Genomic DNA, 23,478 nt, shown 5'->3' on the forward strand with positions numbered 1-23,478 from the left:
AACTTGCTAGTTTCACTTTCATGCATATAAGGCAACCCATTTTGAAAAATAGTTTTTAAACAAGGTGACTTAAGAAAATTGGTATGCAGTACTTTATCTAAAGATATTTATGTTCAGTTTGTAATATTTTTTAGTTTATGTTTATGTAAATAATATTTTAAAATCAAACTATTTAAAAACATATCATTTTTCCTTTAAAGGAATCCTATTGTGAATTACATACTTCTGGTTTCCATTCAAATTTTCACTGCTGGATTTACATGGTTCACCTATGTTTGGAATTCTCCTTTTCTTAAAAGAACAATTTGAGAGAATGCCAGAAAAGTAATTGAGGTCCTGGCCCTGCCGTGTTGGATTCAACATTTTCTTCAATTTTCTTTAGGTCTTTGTGCTATGGAAGTGCTTCCTCTTGCCCTACCTTCTCCACCTCGTCAGTTATCAGAATCAGAAAAAATTCGGATGGAGGATCAGGAGGAAAATACTTTAAGAGAATTGCGGTTGTTTCTCAGGGATGTAACCAAGAGGCTGGCCACAGATAAACGCTTTAACATCTTCAGCAAACCGGTGGATATTGAAGAGGTCTTGTTTCAGTAGTGTGCAAACAGTGAAGTTGAACTGGCTAAAAGAAAAAAAATATTGACATCTTTTTTTGGAAGGAAAAAAAGCAAAGGCATGGATGAATAATTACCCTAGCCTGTAAAATTTTAATCCATGTGATAACTACCGAAGTCATCAGCAAACAACTGGTGACTTTTGGATGAAATTAGTGACCAATTTGTTTATGTCCTCTTAATTAGTATTGATCTTTGTGATCTCTTTTCAATTTAAGAAGAGGAATAAAAGTTACTTGAGTGAAATGTCTGTACTAGGCTATTTTTATTCCAGGATAAATTCTACTCTCAAAAAATGTATTGGTATTAACCAAACAGTATCAGTTAATATTGGCATTTCCCAAATTAAGATTACTTTATTGAAAGAGGTGGCTAAGAAACCTGAAATGTGTCTTTCATATTTTAGAAATGCCTGTGACTAAAATGCTATTTGAAGTTAAGTACATCCTATGCAGCTAAAATTATTTTTCTCCCTAAGGATTTTTTCTGCTCCTGGTGGAAAATTTCTCACTTTCTATGTGCATTGTTTTGTGTCCTTGTGGAAGTATGGTTTGTGATGCCAAGAAAAGAAATTTTCCATTTGGAATCTGCTATAGTACTGTAAATTAAAATTTTTTTTTATCCTGGGATAATATAGTATATGGATGAACAATACAGTTTTTACTGATCTTCTTATAGTTCAGACTCCATGTTTGAACAGTTTTGGTGTTTTAGTTTTTTCTTCATCTTTTTTAAAATTTGAATTATGAAATGATTCAAAGTTTAATGTTGCATCCTTGTTGTGAAATCTGTACATTTGGACCTGCACAGATTCCTTTGGAACCATTACTTCATCTTTAACTGGGAAAATGAGCTAGCATTATGTTTCTCCCCTCTCCCCACACAAATCTGAAAATAACTGTTTATTCACCTTTTTCTTTTTGAAAAAAGGGACTATCTATAATTTTATTTGTATATTTATCTACAATACATAGTTTTATCCATTTGATCCATATTATTATTCTTATGTTGTAGCTCAGGAAACTGAGGCACTTTGGCAAGAGACATAGCCAAAACTGAAAAATTTTTAGAACTTTAAAGCCCACATTTTTTTATATGACCTTTCAGCTACGTTTTCCCACTGGAATGTCAGGACTTGCCAAGCTTGCTTTTGTAATTAATGCATACCATCTTGTATTTGTGGAGCAGTTTTTTCTTCCTAGTGTTTTCAGATAATTTTGAAATGATCAGCCCACTTTAAAGATTGTTTTAAGTGTTAAATTTTTATTTCAAACTAGGTATGGGACTCTGACACGTAATTGATAAGGGCTTGCCCCCAAGTTAGCCTCCCATGCTGGGAGTAAACAATTGCCTTTGCCAGGGAAAACTCTTTTTCTTTCTAACCAGGAGAGATTGTCAGATTTCAAATGCCATCTGTGATAAAGATTTTATGAATGATGGTATGACAGTGGAAGGGGATAGAAAACGTTGGTCAAATAGAACTTTTATTTAAGGACTATATTTTCTCCAGTTTCCTTTTTTGTTCTTTCTTCTTAGGTTCATTCTACTTCTGCTTCTTTGCCTGTTTTTAAAGCTGAAAACATAGAAGTCTCTGGGAAGAGTAGAGAGGGGAAAAGAAGATAGCGTTTAGAGAACCTAAAACACAAAAATTTCTATTCAAATAATGAAATGACAGGTGTCTAAAACTTTTTTAAATTCCAAAGCAGGCTGCAGAGAACTCAAAAGTTTAGAGATTAAATGTTGAATTTAAAATTAAGCATAGGTAGTAATGTGAATTTTTATAGTGCTTTATGGTTTATAAAACAATTTCCACATGTACACAAGGCCAGAGCCAAGAATCCAACTAGTATCTTCTGAACTATTGCTTGTTCAGTATAGCTTTACTGCCTCTCCTATAAGGAGAGTGACTGGCTTTTCAGCTCATAGAGGGTGAAAAATAAATTAAAACATGCACACACACCTACCTAAAAAACATATATAAAATATGTGTATGTGCATATATACTGATATATACATGTATGCACATATACGTGCATTTATATACATAAGTAAAAATCAAGGCATCAGTGCCATCTGCAATGGAGAAAACTAGCCTATGGTTTCTTAGAGCAGAAACCGCTTTATCCCTGGAATGTGGTCCTGGACTAATGAGACATTTCTAAGACTGCTTTTTGTAACCTAATTACTTGAGATTTACTTTGGAGAAGGCAATAGATATTTAAGTTGCTATAACTTTTTTTTTTAAAGATTTTATTTATTTTTTAGAGAGAGGGGAAGGGAGGGAGAAAAACATCATTGTATGAGAGAAACATCAATCAGCTGCCTCTCGCATGCCTCCAGCCAGGGACCTAGCCTGCAACTTAGGACAGGCATGCACCCCTTTGGTTTGCAGGCTGGTGCTCAACCCACTAAGCCACATCAGCCAGGGTCAAGTGATATAAAACTTATAATTTATTGGGCACATCATGACTTAATATCTTCTATTTTGGTTTATCTCCCAGAAAATCCACACATAGAGCAAAATGCATCTTTTTGCTTTTTTTTTTTTTTAAATATATTTAGGGACAAGTCCAACAAATTTTTTACTAGTCATGAAAGCAATACTTGTTTTTGTTATATAATTGAATCAGAATGTTTGTAATGACTCCAAAGGAGCAGAAAACACTTTCCATGAAATGATTCACTCTAAACTGAAAAGAATTTATTTTTTTAATCTCTAATAATGTGAAAAAAACCACATTGTTTCATTTTATTTTCCCTTAAAAAGGTTTTTTTTGCGGTAACATTTATTGATGCTTATTAGTGCTTTTACCCATACATTTTCTTCTCAGGTATGTTGAGAATATTGGGGAAAAAAAAAAGCTGACACAATTGGTTTCATATTTTATAATGAGAACATTTCAGAGTTGATTTAGAAACTGAAGCTTTTCATGGAAAGTATGATATAGCAGCATAAATTGCTCTATAATTTTATCTTTATCAAGATATTTCTTAGATATGTAGATCTAATTTTTAAATAACTACATGGTTTTCTTCTGTGGTTTTATTAGTACATATATGAAATGCCATAAGTAATTTTCATTAAAATATCCTATTTGTTTTAGGTTTCAGATTATCTCGAAGTAATCAAGGAACCAATGGATTTATCAACAGTAATAACTAAAATTGATAAGCATAATTATCTGACTGCTAAGGATTTCCTGAAAGATATTGACCTCATCTGTAGCAATGCTTTAGAGTACAATCCAGATAAGGACCCAGGAGGTAAGGACGCATTGGCCAGGGTTCACTTTGGTGATTGAGAAGGTAAAGTTTAAATACTACTGAAGCATGCCCATTTTTCAGGTAGATTATTAATTTTAATGACATATTATTGTATTTAGTTCCTCTTCATGAGGAACTAATTTACTTAAAATTGTTAATTTATTAAATTAAATAACGTATTTAGAGGATTTTATTAGACCATGTATTATGTTCAGGATTTAGTTTCTTCGTTTACCTTTCCCTTTTTAAATTGAGATTCCTATTTTGTTTAGGTAAGATGGAAAACTGATTAACTGAGAATTTAATGAAAAATATTAAACTAATATCACCAGTGCTGATAAACACTGGGAATTTTGAATTTGAAGGAACTCATTATAGTCTAAATTTACATATTAATAAGACTCCTTTAACTAGATATTATCTGTTCTATAGGATGTGGGTATTTTTATGTAATTTTACTATTTTACTCCACACCCCACCCTGTACTCAAGTTTTTAGTTCCAACACTTTCAGTGCCCTCCGGGGAAGACTTCCAGGAACATATCTGTAGTTAAATGAGATGAATGTGTTGATTCATTGTAACAAGGGAAAATATATATCATGGTGCACCTTATAGGATTTAAACTTGTGTTAAGTGATTTCAGGGAGGAATTAAAGAAGAAGGGCCTTGCAGTGGATTGGATACTTTTAGGAAGTGGGGGTAATTTTGTGATTAGGTATTTTAAGAACCTGGAAGGCAAGAAGAATGGAGCAAGGCTAAAACTGTGATGGGTAAAGAAGCAGCAGTCATTCATATTATCCAGGTTAGGATTTTACTTAGTTTCTTCTTCCTCTTTTTTTGTTTTTGGTTAGGACAATATTCATGCTTTTGTTTATGTTTAGACATCATCTTGGGGTGGTGGTGTTTTTATCTTGATCCATTTTCAGATGTTGGTGTTCTGTAAATGTGTTTATGTTTAACATGAGTAGACCAAGACCTAGTTGATAGTGCCAGGCCAACTCCCAGCTGACAAAGGCTGATATTCTTTTGTTCTGTTCTATTGAGAATTCTATTTCTTCAACAGGTGATATACAAGTAAAATGCTTTTTATTTTTTAAAAATGCATATATGTTTCAGTTATTGAAAGATATTTAGAATATAGTTTATGCTGTATATGTGTATTTATGGGTAGTGGTTCTCAACTCAGATCACATGTTAGAATGACCTGGATTTCTCATTTCTATATGAAACTAGTTATTTTTTGTCTAAATTTAGACTATAATAAATACTAATTCCAAGAGCAGAACGAAATTTTACATAGCTGCACTTGCTATCTAACAGTTCTTAAGCTTTCTCTTGTTTGTTTAGTTTCTTTTTGACTTTTTATTAAATATATCACATAGAAAAATTTATGAAGATAAAATAATTAAAGTTACCTATAATTATATTACCTAGTGTTTTCTCTCTCCATCACTCCCTCCCTCTCTCCCTCCTTCCTTCCCTTTCTCTTTCTTTTTCACATACACATTATATATGGAATGCACATATGTATAATACATATTTATACTGAAATGAAAATATAATTTTGTAAACTTTGTCATTCATATAATATTTGATTAAAAGTTTATGAATTTTATGTATTTCTACCACACTATTTAAATCATACAGATGTGCTATAATAGTTAATACTTTATATTTTAAAATTATATTTAGTTGATTATGCTATTACAGTTGTCCTGATTTTTTTCCCTTTGCCCCCTCCATCCAGCACTCCCCACTCCCTCAAGCAGTCGCTATACCTTGTTCATGTCCATGGGTCATGTGTATAAGATCTTTGGATACTTCATTTCCTATACTGTACTGTACACCCCTATGGCTATTCTGTAACTACCTATTTGTATTTCTTAATCCTCTTACCTCTTCACCCATTCCCTCACACCCCCTACCATCTGGCAACCATCAAAATGCTCTCCATATCCATGATTCTGTCTCTGTTCTTCTTGTTTCTTTAGTTTGGTTTTTGGATTCAATTGTTGATAGATATGTATTTATTACCATTTTAGTCATAGTTTTGATCTTCTTTTTCTTAAATAAGTCCCTTTAACATTTCATATAATAATGGTTTGGCGATCATGAACTCTTTTAGTTTTTTCTTATTTGGGAAGCGCTTTATCTGCCCTTTGATTCTAAATTATACTTTTGCTGGGTACAGAAATCTTGGCTATAGGTCTCTGCTTTTCATGACTTTGAACATTTCTTGCCAATCCCTTCTAGCCTGCAAAGTTTCTTTTTGAGTAATCAGCTGACAATTTTATGGGAACTTCCCTGTAGGTAACTAACTTCTTTTCTCTTGCAGGTTTTAAGATTCTTTCTTTATCTTTAACCTTTGGCATTTTCATTATGATGTGTCTTGGAGTGGGCCTCTTTGTATCCTTCTTGTTTGGGACTCTCTGTACTTCCTGGACTTGCATGTCTATTTCCTTCACCAAATTAGGGAAGTTTTCTTTCATTATTTTTTCAGATAGATTTCCAATTTCTTGCTTTTTTACCTTCTGGTGCCCCTATGATGCAAATGTTGGACCTCCTGAAGTTGTCCCAGAATTGCTTATGCTATCCTCCTTCTTTGGTGTTCTTTTTTCTTCTTCTTGTTCTGATTGGTTATTTTTTTTGCTTTTTTATGTTCCATATCATTGATTTCATTCTTGGATTTATTCATTCTACTGTTGTTTCCCTGTAAATTGTTGTTTATTTCAATTAGTATATTCTTCATTTCTGACTGGGTCCTTTTTATGCTGCTGAGGTCCTCACTGAGTTCCTTGAGCATCCTTATAATCAGTGTTTTGAACTCTGCATCTGATAGATTGCTTATCTCCATTTCATTTAGTTATTTTTCTGGATTTTGATCTTTTCTTTCATTTGGGCCATATTTCTTTGTGTCCTCATTTTTGGCAGCCTCCCTATGTTTGTTTCTATGTATTAGATAGAGCTGCTGTGACTCCCTGTCTTGATAATGTGGCCTAATGTAGTATGTGTCCTATAGGGTCAAGTGGCACAGCCTTCCCTATCACCCACACTGGGTACTTGAGGTGCATTTTTTCGTGTGGGCTGAGTACACCCTTGTCTAGTTGTTGAGCCTTGGTTGCTGTTGGCAGATCAAAGGGAGAGATTTACCCAGGCAAGTCAGCTGCAAGGATTGGCTGTGACCACTTACCATCAACCTCCACCTTTCGTGGAGGATCAGCTGTGCAGGGGCAGGGTGGTAGTACTCCCAAGTGGTCTCTAGCTGTCCACTGGGTGTGCAGGCCCTCGGGTTTCCCAGGTGGTGCAGGCCATGGTCAGCCTCTACCTGTGTTTTGCTTGGGGCCACCCTGCCTGAGATATAAGCAACCTGAGGTGGCTGCTACTTGTGCTGGGCTTGGAGATTCCCTGGCAACACCAAGCTGTGAATCTAGGCTGGCTGCTGCTAGTGCCAGGTCTGTGGCTCACTGAGGCAAGCTGTTGCTTGTTTGAGAGGATTTAGGAAAGAAGCATGGGCCAAGACCAGCCATTTATATGGAAAAGCAGCTTCGGTGGGGCCATAAGTTAGGTGGGGTGGAATCTCTGGGGATCTCCAAGGTGGGTCAGATGGGTTAGCGAGGTTGATGGAGTCCCAGGTATGGCACCAGCTTGCTGGCTCTGTGACTGTGGCTCTGTGGGGGAAGGGTTTACAAAAGGAACAATGTCCTCTGCTCACCTTAATGCCAGACACTTCAGTTTCTCCCTGTATGCCCCTGGTGCTTTTCAAGCTTCTACCCTGGTGCTGGAGCTCAGAGGGAGTGTCTGAGTAGGTGAGCCCATGTGTGGGTTATTTAAGAGCAACTGCTTGGAGCTCCAGAAGTTTCTTCCACCAACTCCATCCCTGTTGGTTTTTACAGTCAGAAGTTGTGGGGACTTAACTTCTGGCACTGGAACCCTGGGCTGGGGTACCAGTGTGGGGCTGGGACTCCTCACCCCTGAGATATCCCTCCTGGATTTTTATCTACCACATGTGGATGTGAGACCAGCCTGTTTTGTGTCTGCACCCCTTCAGCTAGTCTGGATGGATGTGGTTTCTTTAGTTCTATAGTTATCAGACGTCTATTCAACTAGATTTCTGACAGTTCTGAGTGATGGTTGTTCTGTGTTTTAGTTGCAATTTTGATGTGGTTGTGTGAAGAGGCAAGCCATATCTGCCTATACCGCCGTCTTGACTGGAAGCCCTGTTACTACTCTATTGTTGGACATACTAGATATTTTTAGATTTTTCCTTTCATTTTAACATTAATAGATATTTTTATAATATAATTTTTATGTATATCCTTAATTATTTCTGTAGAATAAATTTCTTAAAGTGAAACTTTTGGATCAAAAAAATATTTTTAAGTCTTTTAATCTATATTCTTAAAATTTTCTCACAATTTTTTCCCCTTGTACCAGCAGTATCCTGGTAACTGGTGGACAATATAGCATAGCAGTTTGCTGTGAGCGAGAGAATCTCTTTCTTTGTTGTAGATGACATCCTGTGATGGGCCACAGTTTGGGTAGTGAAGAATGGGCTGATGTCAGTCTCACCGGATTCCCTTGGGTAGGGTTCTTGGTGAGGGGACCACTTGCAGAGTTGCTGTGTAGTGGCCTTGAGCAGTGTGTGAGAGCACTGGAGAGCCTGCACCCTCATCCTCTCAGTTTTTAAAGACACAGAGGTGGCTGAAACTGTGTAGCAGGTAATGAGAACTTGGGCTTTAGATCTACACCTAGGCTTTAATCCCAGTTCTGTATCCCAGTTCTTTAACTCAGCCAAGTCAAATCCTCTAAATTTTAGTTTCCTTATTTTCAAAATAGGCATAATTATAGTACTCTTCTCATCGGGGTAGTTGTAAGGATTAAGTGAGAAAATATATTAGATTAAACTTTATGAAATCACCATTTTCATATGGTTCAACCTAAATATGTTAAGCCCTTAGCATAGTACCTGGGATGTGGTAAGTGTTCCATAAAGGTTAATTCACATTTTTATTCTTGTTAGTATCATTATTATTTAAATTGGACTTTAATTTTTGTAAATTGGTTTCTTAGTGGGTATTGCATACTTGCTTTAGAATGACCCTTTATACTTTGTGCTTATTCTATTCCCTGAACTACATTTAAAATTCAATCCTATTTTGGAACAAATCTTGACTGATAGTAAAAAATGAATTTGAGTGGTTAGAGAAAATCAGTTGAGATCAATCCAGCTATTTTCCCTGATGTAACTTAATTATAACCACATTGAAGTAATACTGCTTTTAAGAAAGAAGCAGTGGTTTCTGGTGCATGATAATCTTTTACTACAGAATGCAGTTGTGGAATCAAAGAATATGGCTCTCCCTCACAGTTAGAGTTGACATGTTATACTTGTAACTTTACTCCTCCACTGTTTTAGATGCAGAAATTCAAAAACCATGATTTCAGTTCTGTTCAGATTATTTCATATCTTTAGCCAAGAGGCCTTTTTTTTTTTTTCCCCTCATAGTAACAGAACCACTTGTTATGTGTTAGAAAAACAACCTCAGGGTCTGTTGTGTAGCAAGTGGAAATTACATGAATATTGTATTACTTTTACAAGCTCCCATGAGTATTTGAAAGCTTACAGTGTTCTGTTTTGCCAAATACTTGGCCATTTGGGGGAAAAGAAAACTAGGATATACAGAAAGACAAAAGCCAACATTTTGAAAGCTGTACATGTTGTCATGTGTTCATCCAGATTCTCTCTCTTGAGGATCATGTGGTCAGAAATTAAATATGTTAGCCAGAGAATTTTAATTTGTAGGTTCTAAGTGTGACCAGTATCAGATATTTGAATATATTGTTATCTTATACGTATGTGATATAAGATGTTTAACTTTCTCATTCTTTGTCTTGTAGTGCAGGGGTCCCCAACCCCCGGGCTGTGGACTGGGGCCTGTCAGGAATCAGGCTGCACAGCAGGAGGTGAATGGTGGACGAGGGAGCGAAGCTTCGCTTGCATTGCTGCCTGAGCTCTGCCTCTTGTCCCTGTCCCCCTTCCTGGTCTGTGGAAAAATTGTCTTCCACAAAACCAGTCCCTTGTGCCATAAAGGTTGGAGACCACTGTTGTAGTGAATCCCTTCTCTAGCCCTCAAATATATTTCATTATTTAACTAATTTTGCTGAAATTTTAGCTCCAATCTTGCTGTCTTCTAAAAATCTTCTATTTTTGTACCCATTACTTAGGAATAAAGCTCAGATACTCACCCTAGCTTTCGGAGCCCTTTGTGGCTATGTTTTAGCTAAACTTATTTATATTTTCTTTAGTGTTTGTGACTACCATATACTAGTTATTGAACTGGGTGCTTGCAATATAAAGATGAATATTGACAGTCCTTGCCTCTTGAGATAGAGATATTCATATCACTAATACATATTTAATAATTACTGTGTGGCAGACATTATGCTATGTTATGGTATTAGCTCGCTAGGGCTTCCATAACAAAATATCACAGGTTACTTAAACAACAGATACTTACTTTCTCATAGTTCTGGAGGCTAAAAGTCCAAAATCAAGGTGTCGGCAGGTTTAGTTTCTCCTGAGGCCTTTCTCCTTGGTCTGCAGATGGCTGTCATCTTGCTGTGTCCTCACAGGTCTTTTCTCTGTGTGCATGCACCCTTGACGTATCCAGATTCCCTCCTTTTATGAGGACACAAGTCATATTGGATTACGGCCTATTCATATGATGTTATTTAACCTTAATTACCCCTTTAAAGGCTCTATTCCAAATATAGTCATGTTTTGAGGTACTGGGGATTAGAGCTTCAACATACAGAATTTTTGAGGGAGGGAGTGGACAACAATTTAGCCTGTAAGAGTTACACACACACACACACACACACACACACGCTGTCCCTGTAAGAGTTACACACACACACACACGCGCGCGCGCGCGCGCTGTCCCTGTAAGAGTTACACAGACACACACACACACACATGCTGTCCCTGCTATTTAAAAACTGACTGTTTATAGTAATCACAAATATCCAATTATTAATTATAATAGCAAGATTATTAAGATACAGAGATAGCATTGAGGTGGCAGTTATGAGTTTTATCTTGAGGTGGCAGCAGATGATTTTACTGTAGTTTCATATGGTCTGTATTAGAAATATGGACACAGTGTGAGTGGAGCACAGAGATAAAGATACTGCCTGGAGATGAATGAGATCAGGAAGGACATTTGTCCTAGGCCAAGAGAAGAGGTGTGTGAGTAGTGTACAAAGGTGTAAAAGAGGTAATATGGCTAGAATATAGTGCCTGTGAAGGAGTGGTGGGAAATTCCTTAACTTCCTCATCAGCTTGAAAACATAGCTACTTTTAAAGATGTTCATTTCTGTTTCTTGTTTGTAGTGGCTAAAACTTGAAGCAACTTAAAACATTCAACAGTAGAGAACATCTGGCCAAGATGGAGGCATAGGTAGACATCCTTCGCCTACTCACATAACCATAGGAAGGATCATAACTAACCTCAAAACAAAAAACAGCCAGAACTGCCAGAAAACCCAACTGTATGGAAGTCTGATAACCAAGGATTTAAAGAAGAAATATTCATCCAAATGGGTTGGAGAGGCGGAGATGGGGGGCTGGAGTGGAGAGGACTTGATGTGGCAGCGATGAGGTGGCGGCCAGTGGAACAGTGGTCTCACATTCATGTGTGGCAGATAAAAACTGGGAGGGACACCCGGGCAGCCAGCCATCCCAGCCCTGGGCCTGACCACACAGCCCAGGGTTCCAGCGCTGGGAAGATAAAGCCTCATAACTTCTGTCTGTAAAAACCAGTGGGGGATAGGGTGGTGGAAGAAACTGCTAGTTGCTTAGGAGAGTCCATTTAAAGGACCGGCACGGTCCTAGAATGTATGCACACCAAACAACTCTGGGATTCAGCACCAGGGCAGCAGTTAGGAAGGTGTCAGTCGCACACGAGAAGTGAGGGAAATGACTGGAAATGGGGCAAGACCCAGGCAAGAGGCATTGTTCCTCTCTAACCCCTCCTCCACATACAGCGCCATGAAGTGGTGAAATGGATTGCTTTACCCTGTCAAATACTTAAGGCTCTGCCCCTTACAACGTAGCAGGTGGACCAAGATAGGGAGTCAAAGCAGCTCTACCTAATACACAGAAACAAACAAGGAGCCTGCCAAAATGAGGAGACAAAGAAATATGCCTCAAATGAAAGAACAAATCAAAACTCCAGAAAAAGAACTAAGCAAAATGGAGATAGCCAACCTATCAGATGCAGAGTTCAAAACACTGGTGATAAGGATGCTCAGAGAACTCATTGAGTACAGCAAATGCACAAGGGAAGAAATGAAGGCTACACCAAGTGAAATAAAGAAAAATCCACAGGGAAACAACAGCGAAGAGAAGGAAACAGGTTCAAATCAATGATTTAGAACATAAGGAAGAAATAAACAGTCAACCAGTACAGAATGAAGAAACAAGAATTAAAAAAAAGAGAGAATAATAAGACTCTGGCACACCTCCAAATGTGCCAACATCACAAATCATAGAGATGCGAGAAGGAGAAAAGGAAGAGCAAGAAACTGAAAACTTACTTGAAAAAATAATGAAAGAAAACTTCCTTAATTTGGCAAAGGTAATAGACATACCAGCCCAATAAGCATAGAAAGTCCCAAACAAGTTGGACCCAAGGAGGGCCACACCAAGACACATCATAATGAAAATGCCAAGGTTAAAGAGTGGATCTTAAAAACAACAGAAAAGAAAAGAGTTACCTACAAAGGAGTTTCCAGAATACTGTGAACTGATTTCTCAAAAGGAACTTTGCAGGCAAGAAAGGAATGGCAAGAAGTGTTCAAAATGATGAAACGCAAGGACCTACAATCAATATTACTCTGTCCCACAAAGCTATAATTTAGAATGGAAGGGCAGATAAGGTGCTTCCCAGACAAGGTAAAGTTAAAGGAGTTCACATCACCAAGGCCTTATTGTATGAAATGTTAAAGGGACTTATCTAAGAAAAAGAAGATGATCAAAACCATGAATAGTAAAGTGATAACAGACTCAAAACTATCAACAACTGAATCTAAAAAACCAAAAAAACAAAACAAAACAACCCAAACTAAGCAAAGAACTAGAACAGAAACAGAATCATAGAAATGGTGATCACATGGAAGCTTATCAGCAGGGAGTGGGGGAAAGGTACAGGAATTAAGAAACATAATTGGTAGGTACAAGATAGACAGAGATGTTAAGAATAGTATAGGAAATGGAGAAGCCAAAGAACTTATATACATGATCCATGGACATGAATTAACGGGGGAGATCATTGGAGGAAAGGGGCTACCGGGTGGAGGGGTGCAAAGGGGAGAAAACTGGGACAACTGTAATAGCATAATCAATAAAATATACTTCAAACAGTAGAGCAGTAGGTCTGAAAATAAAGGTATATCCTACTTTGGATTGTTACATAGTCATTAAAGTTTGGTTTTCAAAGAATGAAGAAAAGAAAAACAATTTTGAAGACATAGGATATCAGGAAATGAAGGAAAGTCATTACCAAAAGTCAAACAAGTTGAACACTACAGTTGGCTGGAAAGTTCCCAGACTGTCACATGGGGAGGAAGAACCTAGATAGGGCCCGGAATTCATCCTTAATAAGAGACAGAGCTGGGAATATGAGGAGGCCAAAGTGGTAGAGTTTTCAAGGCAGGGTCCCAGAGTGATAGAAGTACAAAGAGATACAGAGAGATATACAGGGTCCAGCACAAAGGATGTCCCTTTTTTATTACAAAATCTTTTGTTATAAAATCATAAGCATGTAATTCTGTAACATAACAGTATCACCCTCAAGCATACCAAGTATCACAATGTCAAGCATATGACATTTTAGGTGAAATGTTCGAATTAAAACTATAAATTACTACATCCATATTATTACCCTACCAACCACATTCAAGCAGGCATTAACTTCTTCTGGATCCTATATAATTAAACTCGAAGATTTTCCGAAGATGTTTGTTTAGGTCGATACTTGCCCACTCAGATCTTTTCAATGACATTTCATTGCCCTTAGGATAAAATCTAAAATAAAAGTCTTTAGATATGGTCAGATTTCTATTTGTTCTTGTGTTCTAAGCACACAGGCTGCCTTTCATTTTCTTGAAATCTCTGAGATCTCTTTATTTCAGAACTTTCTCACAAAGCATTTTATGAATCTGTGCTGGTTTTTCTCTACTCTTTCAGTGGCTACTTCAGGTCTCAGGTTTCAGAAAGGCTTTCTCTGACCTGCCCAATCTCAATTGGCACCTACACCAATACCCTGTAGGTTTTAATTGTAGCTATTATTCAGGGGTTTTCGGGTAGGGGGTAGAGGAGGTGTTTATACCTTTGTCTGAGACATTATTTGGATAATACCTCTTTCATGTACTAGTCAAAAAGCTCCTTCAAAGTGGAAACTTTTTTGTTCACCACTGTGTATCCATCACCTGACTCAGTTCCTGGTACAGTCGACAATATTTATTGAATGAATGTTTAGAGAAAATGTATTGGAGGGAAATACACCAATGGTTGCCTTTTGAGTACTGCATGTTTGTTTTTGTAAGATTTCCACAATGAACTATGACTTTCTAATAAGAAAATTGTAAATAAAATGTCTTTGTCTTTATACTTTGTGTCTTTACTGAGATGAAAAGGCAGATGTTATTTTGAGACTTTGGGTTTTAGTTTTTGATACTGTTTTAAAAGAAGAGCCTTTGATATATTTACTTGGCCTTTACTATCTCAGAGGCACAGCTCTAGGGGGCACTGTTTGCATTGTGTTGTTTATGAGTGAGGCCTTCTGGCTCAGTGGAAAACAGAGACCCTTCTTTTAGTACCAGTTTTAAGTAAAGCTTACCTATAAGGGAGTATATTACTTCTCTCCTGGATCTACCTACAATTTTTATACCAACTTGCATTCTTTAGCGTAGAGTATCTTACTGTATTTGCCTCTCTCTGTCATGGTTTTTAAAGGTCACCCATGCTTAGGATATATTATATTCTTCAGCACAATTTTGACCAGTTTTCACTTACGAAGAAAATCATGTAAGAATTTAGGATTTCTCAGTATCCATTTATGGGAAGTCTATTTCTGGGCACATGGTGAATATCCTAAACCTTTTTTTTTTTAAAGATTTTATTTATTTATTTTTAGAGACAGGGGGAGGGAAGGAGAAAGAGAAGGAGAGAAACATCGATGTGCAAGAGAAGCATTGATTGGTTGCCTCTCGAAAACTCTCAACTGGGGACCTGGCCCACAACCCAGGCATGTGCCCTGACCAGGAATCAAACCGGTGACCTTTTGGTTTGTGGGACAACACCCAGCCAACCAACTGAGCCATACCAGTCAGGGCTATCCTAAATCTTTTAAAAATTTTTATTGAAATTCATGCATTTTTGTTTTCAGAAATGTAAAGTCTTATATCTTCGACATAATGATTTGTTAAATAGACTTAGTATTTTGAAGTTATAAAAGTATAGTTTCCAGAAAAATATCAACTTGATTGTGTAGCTTATTGTATTTTTTACTTGTCAAGTAAGTGAACTTCTCACCTAAAAATGCTTTTTAGAATTTTAGTTAAATGTTTATATTCCTTTACTTCTCTTTTTAAGATGCCCCCTTGTTAATGTTATTTGATTTGTACATATAATAAATGCACACCAACTTTTTCAACAGATAAAATAATTAGGCACAGGGCTTGTACCCTGAAGGACACTGCACATGCCATCATTGCAGCTGAACTGGATCCAGAATTTAATAAACTCTGTGAAGAAATTAAGGAAGCAAGAATAAAAAGAGGTACGTTATAGACATGAACTTCCTGCTAAATACCCAGAGTCATTGAATGTCATTGAATGGTGTTTCTTTACGGTTCCTGGTATTGTGAAAATAATGAATTTTGAAGCACAGCCTTTACTTAATTTCTGGTACTGACCTGTGTCATGTACATTCTCAAATATATTTAAAAACTTTACTTCCTGGGAAAGTTTTAGTGCAATGGTGCAAATTGCTAAAATAAAATTCTTCTTACTGAAATTTCATTTGCAGGAGTTTATCTTTGTTAATTATTGATTTCTTAAAGGATTTAGATAGGCTTTCATAGCTGAAAAGGGTTTTTTTGTAATGAGTTTACTACTTAATACTGGTACTGTAAAAAAGTTTTTAGGAATACTGGTTGGTTGGTTTTTTCCCCATATTGAAGTTTATGGGCAATTTTCTGAATATAAACACAGAATTAGCAAATGTGGTTTTTCATTCACTAGAACATCTTGTCCTTGAGGAACTCACACTTCAGTTGGAGAAAGAGTGGAATGTAAAACAAACCAAGTACAATCTGGTGTATGCACTGGTTGACGTGTGCTTATAGCATGGGGGAGAAGCCTCCTGGGAGGGGAGTCAGCAGTTTGATCGGTATTGGGGAGAGAAATAGTTGTCTCCAAGGGATCAGAGAAAGGTAGCAGTGACAGAGAAGGATGAGGTCTTTGTAAGCACACCACATGGTAGTGTGTCTAAAGCCACAGAGAAGTGAAATCATGTGGTATGTTAGAAGAACTGCTAAGTATTTGGTATTGCCAAAGATGTACCAAATGGCTAGAAATGGAGCTGAAAAGGTGAGCTGGGTCCAGGACACCGAAATTATGAAGGCGCTTCTCTGCTGTTTTCGTAGAGAGGCCTTTCCTGGCCACCTAATCTATATAGGCTCTGGCCATCATAACCACTTGGCATTTTGTTGTGCTTTTGTGGTCTTTCCCTTCCTTATTTAGTGCTGTGAATGTCTTGTTTGTAGCTCTACTGCAGTCGCTAGAACTGAGTCTAGTATACAACAGGTTTCCTATAAATGCTTGAATGAATTGATGCCATGATTTTATAGGCCAGTGTTGATCAAAACGGTGTTCCTATTGCCCACATTAGTTTAGACCTAGGGATTCTCTGGGAATGGTAAGGTTGAGAACTCTGCACTTAAACAGTTCAAGAGGTTTTTGTATACATTAAAATTTGAGAACAATTGCCATAGTTGGTAAGAGTCATTGAAGTATTTTAAGCAGCGGAACAAATTGGTAAATTGCTTTGGCAGCAGGAAATAACAAGGTCTCAGTGTGAAGGGTAGGAAGATGAGAGACCAGTTAAAAAACTGTTAGAGCCAGTTTAGAAACAGTTTGGCAGTTCTAGAAAGTTAAAAATAACATTTACCATACGACCCAGTGATTCTACTCCTAGGAATCTACTCAAGAAGTGAAAACATGTGCCCATATAAAGACATATACATGAATATTCGTAGCAGCATTATTCACAACTAAAATCTGGAAACAACACAAATGTCTGTCAGCTGGTGAATGGGTAAGCAAAATAGGGTGTATCATACAATGGCATATGGCTGAGCCATAAAAAGGAACAAAGTAGTGATACATGCTACAACATAGACGAACTTCAGAAGCATTTGTTAAGTGAAAGAATCCAGTCAGAAGAGACCACATATATACAATTCCATTTATATGAAATGCTCACAAAAGGCAAGCCTGTAGAGGCACAAAGTGGATTAGTGGTTCCCTGGGATAGATACCTAAAATTGGGTTGCCGTGATGATTGCACAGCACTGAAAATTTACTAAAAATCACGTAAAGTGCATGCTTAAAAAAGAGTAATTTTTATGTTATGTAAATTGTACTTTACTAAAGCTGTTGGGGGGAAAGGCTGTTGGAGTAGTTCAGAATTTTAATTAGCAAAATGGGGATGAAGATAGAATTAACAGAAGAGACATGGCTGCAGGGGTGAAGGGCATTGTGAAGGGAAGGAGGAGTTGAAAGTGACTGCCATGTCACTGGTTTAATGACTTAGTAGATGTAATACCGCCAATATACAGAGGAACAGGTTTTTTTTTTTTGTGGGGACAGATCATTTGACCTCTCTTTAGGATATTCAGTTAGAGATATCACATAAAAGTTGGAAATTTGGATTAGAAAAGCCCAAGAAATATTTGGGCTAAAGATGTAGATTTGGGAATTATTATATAATAGTAGTAGAAGCTGAAGGCATGAATGATACTTTGTGGTGGAAAGTAGATCAGAGAGAAGAAAAACAGTTCCCGAGACAACCCTGGGAAACGTTGACATTTAAGAACCACATAGAACAAAGAAATCTAGTGAAAATTGAGATGGAATGGTTACTCTTATGAAGATCAATGTAGGAAAACCAAACTTAACTGCAAGGTGATGTGACAAGCAGCTAATATCAGATGTAAACAGTTCCAAGGGGGTTACTGGCCCATTAAACACTTATACATTCTGAGATTGCAGAAATCATAACTTTTAGACAATATATAATCTTATTACCCCACAGTCATAAAAATGTGAAATGTGTCCCTTTGCAAATTAAAGTGAATATATACATAGGACCCCTTTGGGGATTAAGTGTAAGCATTACCTGCCAGGTTATTTTATTTTTATGATTTTATACCTAGTTTCCTTCCCATCTTAAAACAAAAGATACTATTTTCATCCAAATTACAAACTGTCTAAGGATAATTAATCACTTTAAAACTCAGTTCTGTATTTTAGACTTTTTTAAAAACCTTGTTGGTTTATTTAGCTGGGAATACTTAAAAAGGTATTGCTTATCTTCTGCTTGCAGGCTTATCGGTAACAGCAGAACAAATAAATCCTCATGGTACTGGAGCACGGAAGACAGAAACTAGAGTTGAAGAGGCATTTCGGCACAAACAAAGAAATCCAGTGGATGCCTGGCACAACTCTGCAAATAAATGTGCGTGTGAGTATTTGAGATGTGTTACCCAGTGAGGGGAACAGCCGAGAATGATGCGGGTTTCTTAGGGACCGGGCACACAAACCAAAGTGCTACGCTTTTCCCACAGCTTTTTCCACCTTCTCTCTTTTCAGAGGTGAAGAGCTTGTGGGGTAAGAGACTGAATCAGAAATGTATTTCTTTAACCTTATTTGCTTTTTTCTATCCATATTCAATACTTGCTGTTGTAATCGAACTAGGTTTGAATATTTTTAGTTTTAAACTTTGGTATTAAGACAGAGATACGGAGCCAATAGATTTTTTATCCACCTATCTCCAAACCCAGCCCCTTGCTGTGTGTGATGCAGGGCATTTTCTTTATGTTGGAAAATGGAAACTGGCTGAAGAGAGTGGCTGATTTGACAGAAGGAAGTTGATTTTTCTAAGAGAATATATTGTGCTCAGTTTGAAAAATCTGTTCAGGCTTTTTTATCTAGTTTTGTTTAAGAGCTGTATTTAGAGAGGGTATATTCAGTGTTTTTCTTTATTTTTTCTCTAAAAGACAAATGTTAATAAACATAGCATCTTTCTAATACAATACCTAGGTTTCACTGAAGATAGCCCTCCTTGGAAGATGCTCTTCTTGGGTAAAGCTGGTCACACTGTACCCCAGCTATTGGTAAAGCTGGCCAGAATATGTTCTTTCACTGGTGGCATTGCATTTGAATTAATGAACCATATCTGTTTTTTAGCTTATCCTCTTTGTGATAGGCATTAACATATGAGAAAATTTGAAGGACTTAGTGCTGCATTTAGTTCCATGAAGCTGATTAAAGCTATTTGGCGTAGCTGTATCTTGGATCATGACCTGAATTATGTAACACAACACTCTAGTTTAAAACTTAAAATCCTTTACATTCTCTACACTTGGTACAAATATTTACTAACTAAAACAAATGAATATGGGCTTTAAGCAATCTAAGTTCCTTTAAATATTAAAATGTTACTTTAATCTACAAATGAGTCTTGTTTTCTCTTACCAGTAGATGGCATATGTGACTCATCATGTGTCTGTTTTATGTTAACTTACTTAAATCTTTAATCTAAATGTTTGTAAGCAGAGTTGCTTTCCTAAGGTCGTAGTTTTGGAAACAAACTTGGAGATGCTATAAAAATTGACTATAAAGATTGAACCTCTAAATGGGCTTTTACAAAAACAAAGCATCCCTGAAAAAGGAAGTAGTATAAATATATACTCCTGTCACATACGAGGTGCTGTGGAGATTCAGCAGTGGCTAAAACAAAAATCCCTAATTTTGTGGAGCTTCTATTTCTCTTATTTTACTAAAATCATACTAACTGTTAGAAGTAGTTTTATAAAGAGGGGGAAATTTTCTATAGCTTGACCTTCCCCCAAATGAGAACATTTTCTTTGTTCTTAGCTGGGATGAAAGTGTTAGAAGTGATTTGCTTCAGTAGGGCTTTTGGCCTTTGCTTAGCGTACTGCATACATATCAAGTAATTGGTCTGGCTCTTGGTTGAGCAGAGTTTGGCCTCTTGCTCTGGGGTTCCTTGGCCTAATGAGGAAAGAAAAGGGGAACCATTCATACTTTTGGTTACGTGGTTGGAGGAAGAGTGAGGCCACAATGTCAAGAATGACTTGTTAGGAAGTAAAGACCTAACAGTTCCACCTTTTGGAGACAGCAGCTAAATTTCTTTTCATTTTTAATGTGGACTGGATTCGTTTTTCATATAGTTAATGGAATGCTATGAATATCCATCACTTTAGCTTGTGTCTAGCTTTAAACCGTAGATTAATGCAAAACTTTCTTCTCCAATTTCCCTGTAACTATAAATTGTAAACAGAAATTAATGGGGGTAAAAGGAATGGAGAAATGATTCTAATGGTATTACAGTTTTGAAGGTAAAATATATTTTGAGCCAAGCAACTAACTTGAGTTTTGGAAACCTTTAGTAGATTTATTCTTGGATAAGAAAGAAGAGTAATAGATATCAAAATGTGTTCATTTCTTGTGAATACCTTGGTGTTTTAACAGAGACTCAATACGAATTAATGATGAGAAAAGTATGTAAACACATTATACACTGTTGATAGATCATGAGTTTATATTAAGCAGTAGAACATAAGAAACAAGCGCTGTCATAGACCATATTCCCTTCTATTTCTCTTCCAAAAGCAATTTTTAAACTGTGGATTAAACAGTCTACACTTTGTGCTCCCATATTTGTATTTCCTTTTTAAAATGTCTTTGCCAAGGAAGCTTTTCAACTTTTATATATTAAAAATACATACTATTTTTTAAAAAATTAAGCCAGACTTGACATTACTTTCATAGCCTTAGGGAAAAATGAATTATTTTTACCCTGATGGCTTTCACCAAACTAATAATTAGAATTTGGTGTTAAGCACCAGAAGGAATAGGTGTCTAGTTTAACTAGTTTACTTTAATAACTTTTATACAATATTTAAATTTCTTTATACATCTGTCCCAAATTGAAAAATAGGAGTTAATTTTTTGCTTATTTAAGGCACAGTGGGGTAGAATTGCATAACCAACTATCTTTGATACGTACATGGGAAATTAAAGGTTCCAGGATCATTACCTAGAAGTACCAGCTGTCTACTCATAAAGCTTATGATAGTTTCTAGCATCTAAGAGTGTAGTTCCTGCAACTTTGGTAGGTCTTTATTTTCGTATAACTGACCAAACATTTATTTTCAGTGTTAGTGTTGTTGTTGCCACCTTGATAGCAAAGGGTTTAATTTTTCTACATATGTTCAAATAACAGCTTTGTAAGAAATTGATTCTACTAGGTGAACCATTTGAGGCTCACAGTTGGCTGACCAGATTGTCCATCTAACCTTCATGGGGCTTCTGTCCATGACCATGTTGACTGTGGGTTATTCCATCTTCTGGAAGGAGAGGCAGTGGAGATTTCTTTGTGGGAATACTTGTAACTATTCTGTCTGGATACTCTGGATCATGCCTTTAATTTCTTTTCATGGTTTAGGTGCTTGTAGGTGATCTTGGTGGCAAAACACTCCATCTCCCTGGTAGGAATCCAGGGCTGTCACCCCAAATCTTCCAGGAGGTCTGGTAATGTGGTCATTTCCTAAGTATGAATATTATATGCTTGGCCCTGGACATTAGGAATTAGGAACAGCTATAAAGTGACATGTAGGGTAATATAAAAAATTAATGTTGGGTAATAAACAGGAAATAAAATTAACAAATTTTCACACTTCAGAGTTTATCCCTGACTTCACGTCCATTCCACTTGTAGTTGTGAGGATTAGTCAGGATGGGTGTCAAAGGCTAAGTACTTTTTGCTTGTGTGTTACACCGGTATGGGTTTACTTTCTTCTGAGTCTTACTTTACATTTGTGGAACAAGTATTGCACTCCCAAGTTCTACATATCTTTTTTCCTTCCTTGTAAAATAGTTCGAGTTCGGAGAAAATCAAGGCGGCGATCACAGTGGGGTAAAGGAATTATTAAGAAAAGGAAAGTCAATAATTTAAAAAAAGATGAAGAGGACACCAAATTTGCAGACTATGAGAACCATACAGAGGGCAGGAAATTACTAGAGAATGGAGAGTTTGAGGTCAGCACTGACTGCCATGAAGAAAATGGAGAGGAGACTGGAGACTTATCTATGACCAATGACGAATCATCATGTGACATCATGGACATGGACCAGGCACAGAGGCTTAACAGCGGGGTGGGCACAAAAGAGAACTTTGCATCTACCGAAGAGGAAAGTTCCAATGAGTCTCTACTAGTCAACAGCAGCAGTTCTCTAAATCCAGAGCAGACTTCCAGGAAGGAGCCTTTCCTTAAAGGAAGCTGTCTAAACGGTGAGGCCTCCACTGACAGTTTTGAAGGCATACCGGTTCTCGAGTGTCAGGACGGCAAAGCTGAAGTAGTTTCTTTCTGTAGTAGTGGAGATAAATGCAGTTCTGAACAAAAGATTCTTCTGGAGGACCAGTCAAAAGGAAAACCAGAAGCTTTGAATGAGAATCATGGAGATGACCCTGAGAAGCTAGAAGCTCTGGAATGTAGCAGTAATGAGAAGACAGAACCTGGCCCTGATGTGGAGGTTAAAGATGCAGAACTGGATAAAGAAGGTAGAGATAATATTTTAATAAATCTTCAGGAGGTTTAAACCCCAGAGTTAATTAATTGCATATTTTGTTCAGTCCTCAGTAATAATAGTTGCCAAGTAACTTACACCCCTTTTAGAATCTGTTAAAGTTTTCATCCTTTTCTCCTAGAAAAGCACGCACATGCAAACTAAATTTTGGTGAATGTTTCAGAGGGTTTATGGTCCAGAACGTTTTGCTTTCTTGGCCATTTGCACTTCCGGTTCCCACCAGAAGTTGTCCCTATCTTAATGGATTTATGACTAAAAATTGAGTACGCCCATTCCTATAATGGCGTACTCAATTTTTAGTTACAAAAATTATCATCCCTGTCCTAATGGGTTTATCACTAAAAATTGAGTATGCCCACAAGTGTTGAGAAGATGGAATTGTAACAAAGAATCACTGCGGTGGGGTGGGGGTGGTCTGAGAAGACTTGAATACTATAGCAGTGTCTGTATTTGAGTCATACAGACCATATTAAATGACCACTCCTGTGCATTATAATCATGCGATGGTGAGCTAGTTACTTATACTCCCCAACCCTGCTTTTCCATCTTTTAAATTAAACTTGAGAATGGTGTCACTGCAGGGATTACATGTGTCATGTATATTAACCGCCTCCCCTGGTATTTGGCATATACTGAATATATTA

At 36.9% G+C, this 23,478-nt stretch overlaps 1 protein-coding gene across 1 annotated transcript in view; it reads left to right on the forward strand.

Annotated features, from left to right (window-relative positions):
- The window catches only part of ATAD2B (ATPase family AAA domain containing 2B), a 125,638-nt gene that overhangs the window by 94,137 nt on the left and 8,023 nt on the right, over positions 1-23,478 (forward strand). The window contains exons 21-25 of the mRNA XM_054569170.1: positions 383-579; positions 3,716-3,875; positions 15,597-15,719; positions 18,549-18,686; positions 22,125-22,808. Of these exons, the coding sequence (XP_054425145.1) occupies positions 383-579; positions 3,716-3,875; positions 15,597-15,719; positions 18,549-18,686; positions 22,125-22,808 (1,302 nt within the window). The remainder of the gene's footprint in view (positions 1-382; positions 580-3,715; positions 3,876-15,596; positions 15,720-18,548; positions 18,687-22,124; positions 22,809-23,478) is intronic.

This window comes from Pteronotus mesoamericanus, unplaced genomic scaffold (genome assembly GCF_021234165.1).
Source record: "Pteronotus mesoamericanus isolate MK-2021 breed Mesoamerican mustached bat unplaced genomic scaffold, CSHL_Meso_final contig_101, whole genome shotgun sequence".
In the NCBI taxonomy this organism is placed as follows: Eukaryota; Metazoa; Chordata; class Mammalia; order Chiroptera; family Mormoopidae; genus Pteronotus; species Pteronotus mesoamericanus.